At 36.6% G+C, this 17678-nt stretch overlaps 1 protein-coding gene across 1 annotated transcript; it reads left to right on the top strand.

Moving 5' to 3' along the window:
• Window positions 1-2948: 2948 nt before the first annotated feature.
• CRYZL1 (crystallin, zeta (quinone reductase)-like 1) lies at window positions 2949-15401 on the top strand (the record flags this gene model as incomplete). Its single annotated transcript, XM_010284698.1, has 9 exons — window positions 2949-3017; window positions 5038-5171; window positions 5979-6090; window positions 9865-9888; window positions 11017-11115; window positions 11856-11977; window positions 12478-12583; window positions 14273-14318; window positions 14990-15401. Coding segments are annotated over 9 exons (812 nt in total), but the record flags the coding sequence as incomplete, so codon positions are not given.
• Window positions 15402-17678: the final 2277 nt, after the last annotated feature.

Here is a 17678-nt window from a genome sequence, read left to right as displayed (position 1 = left end):
CTGTTGAATATCTTAAAATAGTATTTGTGTTTCAATCACCTTCTGTTGTAGATGAAGGAATACAATTTCAGTAAGTCGTTAGGGGGGAAAAAAAAAACCTCAGAAAATATGTCAGTAGACCTGAGAGGTCTAAGTGACATTGTAAGTGGCTGTGGGAGAGTTGGGGTTTTTGTTAATTAGGACTCAATTCCATTCATGTTAATTCAAATATAGAATAAGTAGTTTGAATCGAACGAGCTGCTTCAGTGTAAATCTGACATTAAGGGAATGGAAACTGTACTTGGGTCATGAAAGAAACAGATTCATTTTGTCTGAAATTCTGTTATCTGCATTTTTTATTCTTGAATAATGAATGTTTGCAAATGCAGGCACAGAGAAGTCAGAATTACATGTATGGAAAGAGTAGGATGAAGAAAATAGCATTAAATATTTTAGCCCTAAAAGAAAGAAAACCCACTTCTTTAAGTATTGAAATCTCATAGCATTCTATTTGATACAGCTGTTCATCTTTAATACATCCAATATAGATGCTATAAAGACAAAAGATAGGAATGAAATATTTCTATTGTGGTAAATCTTTCCTAACAAGCACACTTTCCAGTTACTGTTGCTGTGAGTTTATACATAGTTAATGAATGAGCAGATTTAAAAGAAAATGAGCTATTGCTAAATGATCTGGTTACCTGTGTGTTTAATAACATCAAACTGTCCCAAAATCTATAATTGTCAGAAAAATATTTTGAGTTGAATTTTAGAATAAAGCCTGTCCTTCTATTGAAGAATTATAGTCCTGGTATCTACTCATTGCTGAGTTTAACAGTAATAATATGCTAATATGGTCCTTGTTTATGACTTTACTCTTTTTCATGTAAGAATAGTACTGCGCTCACTGAAGTACTTGGGGTGTTAAATCATTATTCCATTTCTAAAATCATACAAAGAATTGTTTTTCACTTTTTAAGTTTTCCTGATCCTGCTTTCAATCTTCCAGAGGAGAAGATTTCTTTGTCTATTTAATGTATTCTCTTATACATAATCATTTTTTTGGTTAAGAAAAATACAGTTAGACCAGTCAAAAATCTTTTGTTTTGAGATACATTCTTGACTTCCTTTTAAAGTTATAGTCCATTTTATTTGTTGTTCTCAGAATCTTTTAGCAATCAATTATGCCATGTTCCTCATTAAATTAAGTGCAGGGAAAAATATTCTGAGAGCTAAATTAGCCACAAATACTTAGAGACATGAACGTAAATATAAATGTAAATGCTTAGGTTTACTGGTGGTTAGCCACTCTCAGTTCTTCTATATGCCCCGTTGCTGAATACATAAATAATCAATGAATGAAAGCCCTACACTACATGGAGTAATTTTGACAAGTAAGGTGAAGAACCTAATTTTGTACTTGTGTCAAATGCTTGATGTATATAGCATACATAAAGGTCCATACTTCATGTTGGAGCCTCTGTAGGCATTATGAGGTATACTAAGGGGCACTGTTCTTTAAGATGCCATATGTCTTTCCCTCAGTATAAGGGTCATGTTTTTGTGAATGGTTTTAGAGTCCCTGAAAGGTTGTCTTGAGTGTTAGGAGATAATGTGACTTGTTCCTGAACTTTTGCATCTGTCAAGAAAAGGAATGTCTTCATCTATTATTCATTCTGTGTTTTGCTTTTCCTATAGTAAGGTGTTAGAATGCAAACTGGTTTAGGTGCCAAGGCTATTTGAGTTTACTATAGGGAAATTTTGCTTAACTTTTGAAATACGATATTGTATTAATCATCAAAATCTGAATGATGCTTTAGGATAGAAGAGAGATTTCTTAGGGACATTCTTTCATATATGTTTATATTTTGTATGCTAAATTAAAGGATTAGAGGATTGCTTCAGTTATGAAAAGACAGAATTGATAGTGATGTTGTAAGAAAGTGTTTTCTGTTCTGAGATTCTTGCCCTTCTTGCCTCATTTCCTAATTGCACAATAGTTGCTGTAGACAGCTACTTTAGACTTTTTATTATCGTTATTCCATAGATAAACCGTTGAGAGATCTGCAGATGTGTACAAGCACTGTAGGATCACCATTTTTTAATGGGAATTGTGAAAGACTGGAAATAGCAGCCAAATTTGCTGAGGGTTTTAAGCCAAAGCCCTTGCTTTGGTCTAAATGGAGTGTAAGATTTGGATGGGAGGGGGAAGAAAATACTGTTTTACTGAGCATAGAGGGTAGAAGACTGATCAGATGCCAGAACCTATTTACTGTTTAGGAATCTCCTCCTTTGGCCAGTGGAGGAAAAAAGCACTGTTATGACCAGAATGGATTTCTTTTTTTTTTCTTCTGCCTGTTCTGTATCTGCTTTCTCTGTCTTCCATGGTGTGGTTCTTTTTCCTTCAGTTCCTCTTCTTTATTTCAGCTTTCTAAAACTTACACTTAACACATTCTTGCTTGTGCTTCCTCTGCTTCTTTCTGTCCCTTTTTTTGCTGCCTTTGCTAACAATACACATACAGGCATCAGGATGGAAGAGTAGGGGTAGCTGTAGCATGGCTTGGTCTCTGCCCACCTGCAATATGAGAGCTTGATATTCTTCTTCATTAGCCATGGCCCAGAGTAGAAACAGGAGCACTCATCAGAGTGAGAGCAGTGTGAAATGAGTTCAGACATGACCTAACAAAAATTAAACATGCCAGTAGCAAAAAGCACTCAGTAGTGTCCCTGCTGTTTCTCTCCCCGACCCCAAAATGGTGCTTGGAATACCTCTGGAACCATCTTGTGCACTGTGCCCGTGGAGATTACAGGCTGTTACCTTGCCTAAGTTTTCTTAACCTGTCATAAACCTGCCATGAGGGCAACTGAATCACAGACTAAGTGGGACTAACAATTTCATTAGGAGCTTGTTTTAATTATAATGTATGCTTGTTTGAAATTAAAGGTCTATGTCCATTTTCTTTCAGGAATTTTGCCCCTGGATTCTGAAGAATCTGGTCTTTGTGAAGTCATTCTAGTTCATGAGCATTATTTGGGTATGTAGTTCATGTATTTTGCTAATATTTATATCTATTATACCTTTAGACTTCATTTTAGCTTTTCTAATAGGGAGCTAATTAACCTGGACCATTGGGCAAACATGTTCTGTATAGCAAAATTCAGGTGTTCTGTCTAGTCTACCTGTTCATAGAAGCTTTGAGTACTATGTACTCTCAAGGGTTTTTTCTTTTGCCGTTATCATTTAATGGGTTAATGTTTTGTCTAAACCACACAAGCTGATTCTGCTGATTCTTTGTTTCTTTTTTTTTTTCCCTTCTAACTTCCCTTTTTGTTGCTTCATTGTCTTTCTACTTTTTCCTCACCTCATCTGCCACAAAATTAAATGAACAGAAATTTGCTTTTTTCCTCACTTTGACTCAATTCAGGAATGTGACTTGTGGCTGGAATAACAGATGGGATAAAATTAGCAGACTAGAAGCTGGAGAAAGGAATTTTCAGGGAATGAGGATCAGGGAAAACCCGGTATTGAAACATTCTTTTAAATTACTGTGAGTTTCCAGTTTCCCCTTTCTGAATGTAGAGTGCTTTAATGTGTAGAATACTAAATTTGCAAATATATGTTCTTCTCTCAACAGTTTGTTGTGTTACTTTGAGCAAGCTACTCTTTTGCTCAAATTAGTTTCTGTGACTGTCCATGAATTCAACCTGTGTAGTTATGAGGTGACTCCTTTAAATTTGTTTATACCAAAACCAAACCCTTACTTTTATTGCATAAAATACAGTAAAATATCCTTTCCATGTTTTTTAGTATATATGAGAGGTAAAGAAGTATTATTTATGTTGGCTTGTTTGAGGATGAAATCTTCCTGGCTAGCTATGGCAGTTTTTGCAAAATAAGTCATGGTCTCATGGAGGTGACAAAATAAGGTTTATTCTTTCTAACACTTAAAAGTACAAATCAAGCAAAATGAAATCTAGAGGTCTGTGCTGCCTTATCACTATTTACTTTAGTTATAGGCAGAAAATATTTCTGACTTTGTATTACCTTCAATAACTTACTTTGTGCTAAGTAGTATGAACTGGCACACAAAGCGATGATGCTGGTGATGATCCCTAGAATTCTTTTCCAGCACGCAGATAAATGATCCCAGGTGATCACATTGCTTATGTTGTTTGATGGTTTCCCTGATTCAGGCTATACTCTCAATACTTAGGCTTAAACGGACAGACAAACTTTTTCAGTCTTTTTCCTTTCTAATGTGCCTCAAGGGGATTGCGCTTACTTAGCTCAGTTCTATGCTAGACTCTCAACTGGACTATGATAATTTTTCTAGCTTAGTATCAAGATCTCTGCTAAATAATGTAAATGGCTTACATTAAAAATGGTGTTTGAACTCATAGTTTCTAGTTAACAGAGCACTTCATTAATGTTATCTCCTCAGACTTTTAAGCATGTGGATAGAATGGGAAAACTCTTTAAGAGTCTTGTAGGTAGAGACAACAGAAAACAGAGATGACAAAGAATGTTATCTTGACCTTTATATCTCTTAAAATGTGTTATAACCTCCAGAAGCTGTCTATACCTATAGATGGAGAAAGAGAATTAGGAACTCAAGGGTTGGAACTCACATTGTATGTTCTCTGTGTCAGAATTACCTTTGTGAAAATGAGAAGAGACCTCCTCAGATCATTTCTGTCTGGAGGTTATGGTAGGAAGTGGGTGTCTCTTTCTTTTTTTCTGTTTAAATACTGTATTTGTATTTGAACTTGCTCACAAGAGTGCTGCAGAAGCAAACTGATTATTCATAGAATAACAGTTGCCTTTTCCACTTGGACTCCCTGTAGCTGACCTAACACTGCCATGAACCACAACATTGGAATATTGCCTTTGTGAAACAGATCATAATTACACCTGTAGATTATTTGACTTGTATAATTTTTTTCATGTTTTAGAAATTGATGAAATCTAAAAAATAATCCTGAGGGAAACGTCGGGGACTTGCTGCTTTTTTTTCCCATCTGTTTTTGTTTGTTTGTTTGTTTCCCCAAAATTAGTTCGTAAACCAGAAAAAGTTTGTTGGGTTGAAGCAGCTGGGACTGTTCGTGACGGTGTCCAAGCATACACAGCTTTACACTACCTTTCCCAAGTCTCTCCTGGAAAAACTGTCCTTGTAATGGATGGAGCAAGTGTAAGTAACAACTATGCAATAATAACAATTTCAGAACAGAAAGATTGCCTCCACCATAAATAACTGTCTTATCACTGGAACAGCTGGATTTCTTACAACACACAAAACTTATCAAGCCTTGTATTTTACTTCTGGCAGTGCCCTTGATGGATTAATAGGAAAAGCCCTCCCACATAAGATACTGAGCCAAGAATACAGTCCTTTACATGTCATCTGGGTAGTGAAGAGGTAGTTCTTTTCTGGTGTTTTACATTGACATAGTTTTACCCTAAGCCCTCAGGTATAACTGGAGGAAAGTGCCTTAGTTTTTTATTCCTTTCCCACCACTGCTTTTTAACTTCTCTTAGATATAAATAATTTCATTTGCATTACTGCAATCTTTATTGCTAATGAAGATGTAGAGCTTGCCACAGCCAAGATTCGTAAATGTGGCTGGGGCTTTTTCCTTGGTAACACTTCTTCCTTCAACAAGCAACCAAGCCCAAAGCTACAAGTTGCAATTGCAGTTATGGTACTTGTGTTACTTAAAGTCAAATCTGAGCTATTTTGTTGAAGAGAAGAACTAGTTAACTCCTAAAAGTTTGTTCAGAGCTTCCCAGTCAATGAAAATATTTTTTTGGCCTCACTTGGAAGAGAAGCAGATCTGTGAATATTCAAATTCTTGGTTCAGATGTGTTCTGTTGAAGGAGTAAATTCATTTCTGGGTACTCTCCTGACATTTCCTGAATGCCCTTTGCAATATAATCTTTCTTAGGCTGCTTCAAATTGTTGCTGTAAATAAATTCATCTACCTTTTTTCTTCTGCAGCCATTCGGCACAATAGCTATTCAGTTAGCACAACATAGAGGAGCTAGAGTAATCTCTACTGCATACAGTCTTGAAGATAAGCAGTACCTGGAGAGGCTTAGACCTCCTGTGGGTAAGTTATATTTGTCAGTGATAAAGTTTATGCTAAAGAATGTCTTGAATTTTTTTTTTTTTTAAGTCTAGGGACTTATTTCAGTAGCTGAAAACTGAAATACAAATTTATAAATAGTCTATTAAATAGTTTTAAAATCTATTCTGTTCATAGGTATTTAATTTATATTTTTAGGTGTATTTAATGGCATTTTTATTTTTCATTTAAGTTGTGATTACTGTCTTTCAGTATTTTCCATCTCACACGATAACGCTTGAGTGCTGGCTTTTGGCCTAACTACTCAGAAAGTCTTTTCATTTTATAAAATTGTTGCTTGTGAACAAGAAGAAAGCATTACTAAATCACCAGTATCACAGTATGTAATCTAGGTACCTGAGCCAGGATTCAGATGTAATCATATACTTGAGATACAGTATTCATCAGATTCAAATTACTTCTAATAGTATTTTATCAAGCTGTGTGGCAGCTCACCTTCAAGTACTCTCATAACTGTAGTTGGATGCTCAAATTGGATGCTCAAACGCTCTGCATTTTCCTATTTTCCAAATGAGCATTAGACATAATACTTGCATTCGTCTCTAACTTCTTCCATTTCTTCTCTTTGATACTTAAGTTTTTGGGGGTTTTTCCCTCAAAGGAACAGTGATATTTGGACCATGGGAAAAGACTCTATGTAAAAGCTACTAGTATCTTTCCTGATTAAACTTTTTCTTATTCCAGTGCTGCAGAGTGGAGGAAAGTAGAATATTTCTTTATTCAGACAGTTCTAAAATGGCATTGCGAAGTCTAGTTTGACTGCAGTCCATGAACTCTGCTGTACCGTGAACAAAAGGTTAAAATTAGTCTCTGATACTTTTTCCTCAAAATGAGGAGACTGCCCCAGTATAATCACCAAGTTTATTTTTCAGTGTATGATTTTTTTTTTGTCATTCAAAGAAGTGTAAGTAAGAGTAGCTGTGCCCCTTGTACAAGTATCTTCATGGGGAAAGCATTTTGTAGTCAGTTATCATGTTGACATTACAGTCGCATCAATCAACATATATATGGGTTAAGATGAGATCTGATTAAAAAGATAATGTCAAGGTTAACTGTCCCTGACTCTGACTCCTTTCTGTTTTGTTGTTTTGTATAGTAATATTGTTAGCAATCTTGACTTTCCAAATGGAGAATCAGAGCAGTTTTCAAATCTCCTCTCTTGTTCTTACTGACTTAGTAAAATCAGGCATTGCTGATATGCAGGTGCACATAGTATTGTCCTTGTGTTCTCCCTGCTGGCTCAAGAATAGCAAGCTAGCTGAGGGATGAAATAAGCCAGAGAGCTGCTCTTTAGACACAGAGAGAACAGAGTTCTTGTCAATTTTAATTCCTTTTGGGCTGCCGAGAACACAACTGGCCGTGGAAGCACAGAGACAACACAGTGTGCATGTGCATTCTGGGTTCTGCACGTTCACACACATCTGCAGTCTTGGGGAGTGATTCACTTCCAGCCTACCAAGTGAGCATTTAAGTAGCTCTTCCAGTAGTGGCTTTGGAGTGCTGATAATGCAGCAGGAAGTGGAGTGCTGTGCAGAGGTTATTACACAAGAGCAGGGAGAAAGACATTTGTGCTGTCTGATCTTAATGATCATCAATGGGTAACTGCAAAGTTTTGTGTTGGGAACATAACCATTTCTTCTAAGACATGGCAGACTTACATCTCTCTCTAGATTTTTATATTACCTCTATTTTTTAGCAACTTCATAAAAAAGCTATTTTTTCCTTAGAAGTCTTTTTTTACTGTAATAGTAGACAATGCAGAAATCTGAACATAAAGCATTTTTGTGAATGCTGCTGATACATAGAGGTTTGTTATGCCAGCTGTTACAGGGCAAAAGAGTAAATACAGAAGACCTAAAACTTTGCTTTGTGATATTTTATTGGTATATTTTGTTAATGATAGGAGAACTTTATTAGCTACGAAAGGACTTTGCAATTTATTTATTATCATAGCCCTGTCAGGACATATGAATATAGCTTTGGGTTGCTTGGCGCATTTACTTCTTGCTGGCATTTTTAAGTTATATGAATGTTAATATAAAATAAATGCTCTAAGTAACCTAAGCATGACTAGCTATATCTAAGCTGGCTTCTAATGTCTGTGGGTGCAGGCTTTTTCAGTTTTGTGCTTGTTTAGTGGGTTTTTTTAGTTTTTAGCAAGAGTCTATCACTTGTCAATGAGCAGCAGTTTGTGTATCAGTGTGTAGCATAACTAGCTGCTTCAAAAAATGGCTGCAATAACCACCTCTTGCGGTTAAAAGGCCATTGCTTATATTGCTCATGTATGTGCTTATTTTACAACAATAGGAGTTTAGCAGTTTTGCAAATGTTTATGGAACATAAACATTGGGGAGGGAGGGAATTTTAATTGCAACTTTGCTTCAGATTAAAGAGATATAACCTGGGTACAGCATTAAAAAGAGAAACAGTTTGAGTGTGAAAGCAAAAAGCCACTGTTTTAGCATTTTTAGGTTTTTTTAATAAGTATGATTCCAGTGCCTGGAGTAGAAGTTCCTGTTAATGTTTAAGAATTCATATTTAGAGCAACAGGATGGGGTCTTTGCATGTCTTCAGTAATCCCTGGAGTAAATATAATAATAGTACGAAGGAGAGGATTATAATGGATTTTGACATTTTAATGCCCATGTTTCAGACTAGAGACAGAACATTACATAAATAATGTGATGAGTTTCTGTTAGAGAACAGAATAAAAAAATATATATACACGTATATATTTCTTCTGTTCCCTGCGTTACCTTCCTCTTTTCTTGGTTTGGTTTGTTGTTTGTTTTCTTTCTTTAAAACCAAAATTGAGCTTTCAGTGGATATGTTTCTGGTAAGAACTCATCGGTGATTTCATGGCTGTCTTAAGCATGTTCAATAAACCAAGTAGCAGATCTTTCATGTGACAGTTTTTAAACTCCATAGCTGAACTTACTGTGTGAGAGTAAACTCTGGTAGCAAGTTGTGGAAATACTGGTATTTCTACTTCTCCCCAATAGTGAAAGAACAGAGGAACTGAAGTCTTTCTGCCAGACAGCATAATGTTATATTAGAAGTTGTGCAAGTCACAGAAGAAGAAACTGAACCAATTTACAAATGTTTTGTGAGAAATTTTGCATAAATGAAAAAGGATTATATAAAATTATATTATAATTTGTTGCTCAGCCTTTTCCACAGTGGAGCTAAATTGTTACAGCATTTCGCCAGGAAGGAAATTGAACAGCATTTTGATGAGTACTGTTTGAACTATTGTACTGAGTTAAGTAACAAAACTGGAAATTTTTGCTAAACAGAAATCAGAAAATAGTTAAACTGACTAAACTATTGCCTTTCTTTTTGGTAGACAGGCTTTGAGTCTATTAAATCAGCATTATTCTCAAAAAGTGAAACTATTTGCAGAAACTTTATACCATGCCAAATTGCTGTGTTAAGAAAAAACTTTCAACTTCTTGATCTAAGAAACTAGGAAGAAAAGGATATTATGAGGCTGTATTTGCAGATGGGGAATGTGACTGTCATTATTAAGTGACATCTTTATTAATACGTTCTCTTTAGCCAGACTTCAGTGAAAAAAATGAATGATTGACCTAAGATTTTGAATGTAACTTATGATTTGATTGGAAGGAAAAAAAAAACAAACCACAAAGCATTAACTGAGTGTTTGCTAATATTCTTCTTAATGACCAGTTTCTTGAAATTTTTCTTCTTCCTTCCCACCCCGTGATTAAATTCAAGAAGGTATACGGCAGCCTCTAGTGGGTAAGTACACATTGCAAATTTGAGTTTAATCGATTATGCTTTGGAAATGTGCCTCCAAATTTATTTGACATTATTTCAATTATCATTTTGCTGAGAAGTCTTTGGCCTGTTTAGTTTCTAAATGTTTGTTCTACCTCATAATTACGAAACAAACCAAAAAACCTTAGCTGCTACTTCTCTGCCCCAGTTATTCCTGATGCAGTGGTTTATCTTTATAATCATCTATAAATATGGTATCACAGACAGATGAGAAGAAAATGTCTTAGTGAATTCCAGCTCAGAAATATTTCAAGAGGAGATGTAAATACTTCCATCTAAATATTTATTTAATGACCCAGGGAGCCATTTAGAGGTTAAAAACATCACACAGAAAGTAGTATATTAATAAGTTTTTCCATGCTGTGAGATAAGTAACAATGCAACTAACCATTACTTTAAAGAAAAGATGGCTATAATAAGATTAAAAAACTTGCTGGAATCATAAGAAAAGTCAAGTCAGTCCCTTGTAAGTGAGTGTATTTACTGTGTTTTTACATGTTTACCTCTGTCTTGCACTGGGAGACAGGGCTCCATGCCAGGGAGAATAGGTTGTTTCCCACTATCATGTAGAAGCAAAAGAAGGGACTGGCAGGAAGTGGTGGGTTTTGTGTGGAAGGGAACAAATAAGGGAAGAAAGCTATGCTTGGAAAACTCTCCCAAAGCATTACTGCTCTGGTTATTTGATAGATAATTTGAAAGTTGGGAGAGGTGAAATAAGTTGCCTCCTTATCTTTTGGCCACTCTCTTTTGCTTCAATAACATGGCTAGAACTTGGTATTTTTGAAGGCACTTTTGGAAAAGAAAAATAGCAAAGAATGAATTCACAGAAGAATTTCTAATTCTTACAGTAGCATACTTTATCATTTTTGGCCTAAATAGACTTGTGAGTTTTACTTCTGAATTAAACTAATGCATACTTTTCATGTTGATCTTGCGCTGTATTGGAAAATGAAAAAACTATTGGCTAGGTTTTTTGACTTAGATGCAAACTTCCTTGTAATACTTTCAGAAACTAGAAATTTTCTGCTCTGCTCTCAATCTAAACTCTACATTTTTATTGTAATTGACCAAATGTACTGCTCTTTCTAGCTCGAGTAATAGATGTGTCAAATGGAAAGATAGATGTGGCAGAAAGCTGCTTGGAGGAAACGGGTGGCCTGGGAGTGGATATTGTTCTAGATGCTGGAGGTATGTAACTGATGAAAATCTGGTCTTCAGGGCACCATTAGTGGGTTGGTTTTTGGGTTTTCATATTATTTCCAAGTAATATAGGTGGAGGCTGCACCACTTCAAACGATTACCTTTAATTGCTTATTGCCATACAATTTTATGTATGTATTTTTACTCAGTAGATATCCTTAAGCAAGATGTCTTTAAGATCTCCTCATATCACCCTCTAGTGGAAGCATCTAATACTGTTAGTCATCTGCTAAATTTGTCTGAAATCTTCCTGTTTAAAACTGAAAAGAAAAAAATGTGTTTAGAGAGTACAGCTGTGACATCATTGTTTGTGCTACCTTATTTTAATACAAATATGATGGCATAATCACCAGTACTGTCAACCTGTATTCTAAAACAACCGTAATAGTTGAAAGCCAGAAGTTACTATTTTTAGCTGAAATAATTGAAGAACATTAGAGTTCCACTGAAATCTGTTAAAAGAAATATATATTGAATCCCCTAAATCTTCTACTTTTTCAGATAGTCTCATGTGACTAACAGGATAATTTAATTGTAGTGCTGTTCCAGACAACCATCTTTCATTGTGTGTATTCATATGTATATATTGCAATCATTTGTATCTGAAGGCATAGGACTGTAAAGAATCCCAAGATATGTGGTTTTCAGTACAAGAGGAGATACTTTTCATTCTGAACAGAATTTTCTTCTGAGTTCAAATGAATTTGTTCTCCCCTCCACCCCTTCAGTGAAATTATATAGTGCTGAAGATGAATCAACTTCAAAATCCCAGTTGCTGCCTCACAAGCATGATATCATTACTCTTCTTGGTGTTGGGGGACACTGGATAACAACAGAAAAAAATCTTCAGGTAAAGATACTGTGTCAGTAAGTTAGTTTGTACCACAGTGTGGTTTTGTGTGTTTGTGTGTGTGTATGTGTCTGTGAGCTTCTGTCTGGCTGAATGGCTCCCCACTGTTAAATTAACATCAGTTTTCACTTAAGAAAACTTTCACATCCAGAAAATGGGAAGTATATAGCATTAAAAATAAATATTTTTGTTTTCCTTTAGGACAATTTTGGGGCTGGCTTCTCTAAAGTGATAGTATGTTATTTTAATAGCTTGGCTATACTGACAAATTTTAAAGGACCTATTTTGTCTGGCTTAGGGTATTAAACTATTTGAGGAGAGAGAAAAGCATCATTTAAAACCGTAAATTTTATAATTTTGCTAAGTTTTAAGAATGGGCAAGGGGTGGGTTTTTTGTCTCGTTTGGGTTTTTAACCATCAATATAAAATAATCATCTAACCTTTTTTTTTTTCCAATGAGAAAATACAACTAAATATCATTTTTCTTTATTTTGTTTAAGCTGGATCCTCCAGATAGCCATTTGTTGTTTCTTAAAGGAGCCACAGTCTCCTTTCTGAATGATGAAATATGGAATTTGTCCAATAAACAGCAAGGGAAGTATCTCTATATCCTTTTGATGGTTGCTTTGAATACTGACTGCTAATAGGAGTGGATGGAAACAAAACCGAGAAACCAACTAACAGATTTGCTTCTACTCAGTCATATAACCACAGGCTTAAAGGTCAGCACAACTAAGCATACAGTGTAACTAAAATATAACATACACGTATGTTCTAAGCTAGTCTCTGCATGCCCTCTAAATATATGTCTCTACCTGCATCATTAAAAGCAGTGCTGAAATTCAAAACACACATTCTAGAGAAACTGCAATGTTTTGGCTCAAAATTGAACCAATTAATTGAAGATTTGATTCTATAAGGTTTTATATTATGTATATGACATTTTGGAAATTTTTTTTTTCTTTTGGGCAGTAGGTGCATCATCTGTAAATCTTAATGCAATCACTTTAAACATAAAAATTAAAATATTTTGGCTTCATAACCTTTTCCTTATTTGCAATGTTACATACATAAAATTTATTGAGCAAAGATGTGGATGTGGGAAGAGGAAGGTCTCCTTCATTTGCATTACCTACATTTGGTCTTAAGCAGCTGGGCTCTGAGCTTTCTAACAGCATGACAGTTTTCAGTGGATCACTTCAAGTAATGGAAGGTTTGTCTGTTTACGGCTTTAAGGACCCTCCCTGTTCTGTACTGCACTGCAGATTATGAGATCTGCTGAATCACTTTTGCAGTTTAGCAGAACAGCAGAGGCAGGTGAAGATTAAGTCATTGTATTTGTGAAACGACTAACTAGACTGCAAGGAAGTCCTCCCCTCCTCCACTGAACTGCAAAGTAGATTAGGCAAGGTCAGGCACACTAAGGACATACTTATGGGATGCAGGTTATCATGAATTGTTTTATAGTTTGGTATTTTTGTTGAATGCTTACTGAGTAGTGATCCACATACAAAAAGTAAGCTGCTAAACAATGAGATTTCTTCTGTTGTCTCCTGGGGTATCTTTAATAACAGCAGCATGTTTTATCACAACAGGCTTTAAAGTTGAAAGGAAAAATCTGCTTGGTTTTGTTTTTATCTGTACATCTTGTGAAATTCTTGAGCATATGGCATTAATATCATCTGAAGAAATTGCAAGGCGATTACTTTTTAAAACGGCTTGAGCTTCAAATATTAACCTGATTGCTCTTAAAATGAAGGAACATTATTTTTTGAGTTTCATATAAAGACTAAATACAGCCTCATCTGTTGTGTTGTCATGAATGTTAGTCGTTAACTCCAAGATCCCTTACAGATGCACAGTGGTGCTCCAAAAATTTACAGACTCTATGTTCCCAGTTTTATTTTGATTTTTACCTCAGATGTCTGTATAAATAGTAGGGATAGTTAACTGGTACCAAAGTCTGTCATCTTCATGCTGCACAAAAAATGCCGTTGCCATTCCGATTGATTAATGTTGTACGAGTGCAGGCTGCATTTATCAATCTTAACCATTTTGCTTTATTTTTCAAAATTCTATTTTCCATATTTCATTTCTGCATACTATTTCAGGAAAGGAGGTTTCTGATACAAAAAAAAGTGAGTAAATCTGATCTAAAGATTGTAATTAAGGTAAATTTTTATTTTTGCCGCAATCCTGCTGGTTTTGTATCAGTACAGGGCTCTTGCCAGCAAACATGATTATAGAAAGATTTATCTCTAGATACGTTGTTACCTTGACAGTCCTCGTTGGTACCCATCTTAGAAGATATAATGGAGAAATTATCAAGTAGCATTTTCAGGTGAGAGGTGTGATTTTTTTTTTTTTTTTTTTTAATACAGCATTAGAAGTAGAAAATTCTTGCCAGCACTGTACTGCAAATTTATATTGGGATGCTCAGAAAAAGATGCCTCACATAGTTTATATGGAGCAGTTTATGGTCTATTTCTGTCTGTAATATAGCAGGCTAAGCACAAGGAAATTTGTATGCTGTATATCAAAATTTAAGAGAGGCAGCAGATTCTTTTCTTGGTGGCAGAAGAGCATATATCTGGCTGCTCGGCAGTGTGGCTGATTGAGAAATGGTGTTGGCTCTAAAAGTCGTTAGGTTTGTCTAATACTCCTCTGAGAAGAGTGACAGCTTCACTAGATATGAAGACTCCCATAATGAGGTGGGAATGGAATATCCTTTCTCTTAATGCAGGATAACAGTATTACTGTTGAGCAAAAGCCTCACCACCACCACCACCTTTTTCCCCGTGTAAGAAGGATATCTTTTAATTAACTTCTGTTTCCTGTTTGCTTTAGGGCTCTTCCCTTCTTCTGTGAACCCAAGCAAAGCTATAAAACTTTTATTTTGTTTAAAGAGTGAAGTTTACATAGTGAAAGTAAAGTCTACAGCAGTAGTTCTGCAATATTTCTGTTGGTCTGAGCATGCTCACCAGACATTTCTGACATACTGTTCCATTTTAGGCCTCAGCTGGATGAACCGATCCCATTGTATGAAGCCAAAGTTTCTATGGAAATAGTTCAGAAGAAGCAAGCAAGAAAAAGACAAGTCATCCAGTTCTGACACACATTTTCCTGCTTTCTAAGCCTGTGGAAGATGAAGAAACGTAATGTATTTGAGAAGTAGATCAGTGTACACTTTCAAATAATTCTGTAACCAGAATTTAAAGATCTTTTGTACCTCAGCACAAATGGTCTGTGAAGCTCCTGGGACTTCAGGGTTTTTATCAATCCACTTGAGCAGAATGTTCCCATCAGCAAATTCTAAAGAAGCAGTCTTGACACACAAGTCTTGTCTGCCCTGCCCCAATTACAAATGTCAGTAACATCTACAGGCAAACACCCTTGCCATTGTTTTTCAACCATAAGAAATTAAGGAAGAAAAAGAATTCTGGTATTTTTTATCAGTCCTCCCTTCTCCAACTCCTACCAATAGTCACCTTCATATTTACCTTTTGCTTTTGACTGCATTGAGACTGAGCACTCTATGGTACACTGCAAGTCTTTAATCCACATTTTAAATTGTTATTTAATTGAAAGACAGGCAAAACCATCAGAATTGGCAAGGATGCTAGAAGGGAAGGATATGGTACTGACAGTTAAGAGTTCCTCCCACGGCTGATTTTTTTCATTTTAGCAACCAGGCAGTAAACCTAGTAAATGTAGGTTCCATAAAGCTGATACAATCATGTCATTCAGATCTTTGAGGCACTTTATGGATCTTGTTACTGTAATGTTTGATATCTTTCCAGTAAGACCTTCCTGTGCTGTGCACATTCGCTTCCCCTCCTTTAACCTCAGTCCTATGCCTAGCACAGCTCAAATTTCTTTATCCAACATCCTCCCTTACCATGCACCATCTGCAAATCAGCAGTAAGGAAGGAACTACTGTTTTTCTTTCTCCAAAGCATCAGGCTTCCTACTTGCTCTTATTTCAGAGCAAAAATATCTTTTTCTGTTCAAGTGTGCTATTCATTTTCACTATGTGGATCGCTGAAACAATGGACACCAGCACTTTGAGCCAGTGTGAGAAGTTAAGTGAAAATAGATTGCCTAGAACCATGATTAATCTGTCTTCTATCATTCACCAGACTTGTAGTAGGTTCTCGATAAATGATGCAAAGGAAGCATATAAAGCATGAGTAAATCTTATTTTACCACTAATGTGATGTAATGCAGTCTTGAAAATAAATAATGCTTTTATGCATGCACGTACACACACCTCTCCAAAGCATGTGAATCCTCTGGTAGTTTGACATTTCTTCTGAAGCTTTCTACCCAACTGCTTATTTTTTTCTGACGTCGTTCATTTTAGCTTAAGTGTTTGCAAAATAAAGTAGATCAGAGGAAACAAAACAAGACTTAAAAAATAAGGTTTAATAAAACAGGAACAACCACTGATGAAACTGCATAAGAACAATTTTTATAGAATAGTTTTCATTTTACTAGATCTTTTGTCAGTAGCTATGCTGCTTCTAACTGCATATATAAATGCCTTTTGAACCCCACATACAATGGGCTAAAGTTAGCTATTGCTGACTTTGTCTTAGTCTTTCAGCTGGATCAGGATACGAAGCAACTGTGTCTTTGTACTTTGGGTGCTAAGCTGCTTGTTGGTGCATTTAGCTGGCTGTGAGATGCCTCAGCATTTTGTTTAATTCTCTCAATACTACCTTTAGATTTGCATCTGCTTGAACAAGAAGGTTGATGAGGCTCCCTAAGCACTTGAACCCTCTTTTGCACATCCCCTGATAGAAGAAAGCAGAAAGTAGGTTTGAGTGTGAAAGCAAGGCCCTCCAGCTCTGGGGGCAAAGGCTGCCAGGTGCCTGTTCCTTTCTGGCTTTGATGAGTGTCGCATACGCTTCACTGCTACCTGTACGCTGACCTGACAGCCCCGTGATGGCTGCCCAGGGTCTCCTATAGTGCTGATAACTGGTGGGAGGCATGCCAGCAGCCATGGCCAGCGCAGGCTCTTGCCCAGGTCTTGCCAAGGATGCTTCTGCTCTGGTGAGCTCAAGCCCCTCTTAGCAACTACCAGATGAGGTGTGGATGATGCGTACATCGCTATTAAGGGCGGCCACAGGTCTTCAAACACAGCTTTGTGTCTAGATTAGTTTTATCATCCATCATTGTTCTATTTAATGGCCTTTAGAGCTGTATTTTGGAAGGGATCATCTGTCTAGCATGCGTTGAAAACTGCTGCCCATTTTTTGGTGATGAGGGGATGGGCACCTTTCTGCAAGGCAGTCTGAAGCAAATATGGCCGGGTGGGCCCTAGCTGCTGCCATGAATCGCAATCAAAACTCGTTTTTCTGCCCCAACTATGCAGTGTGTGTTTAGTCTCACGCTTCACACCACTGTAACCGTCTTCTGGTATCTTCACAGATGATTTTAGTCTCGGTGCACCCATCTGGCACTTTCCTCGACACCCGACTGAGGACATTCAGGCTGGTTTCAGAGTGGATTCAGGAATCCATTTCCGTTTTTTAGCAGTAACGCTTATTTTTTTGTCATACTAGCCGAAGCGGGGCGGGAGAGCGACGGCAGGGCAGCGGCCGCGGTCCCCGGGGCCGGCCGGAAGAGGCGACCCCTCATGCAGTCCCGTCCTCGCCAGCAAGCGGGGGCCGGAGGAAATGGCGGCCGCGTTACCTCA

The sequence above is a fragment of the Phaethon lepturus genome, unplaced genomic scaffold (assembly GCF_000687285.1).
Source record: "Phaethon lepturus isolate BGI_N335 unplaced genomic scaffold, ASM68728v1 Scaffold28220, whole genome shotgun sequence".
Lineage (NCBI taxonomy): Eukaryota > Metazoa > Chordata > Aves > Phaethontiformes > Phaethontidae > Phaethon > Phaethon lepturus.
The sequence above is the reverse complement of the archived record's forward strand: the minus strand, read 5'-3'. Positions and strand labels throughout refer to the sequence as shown.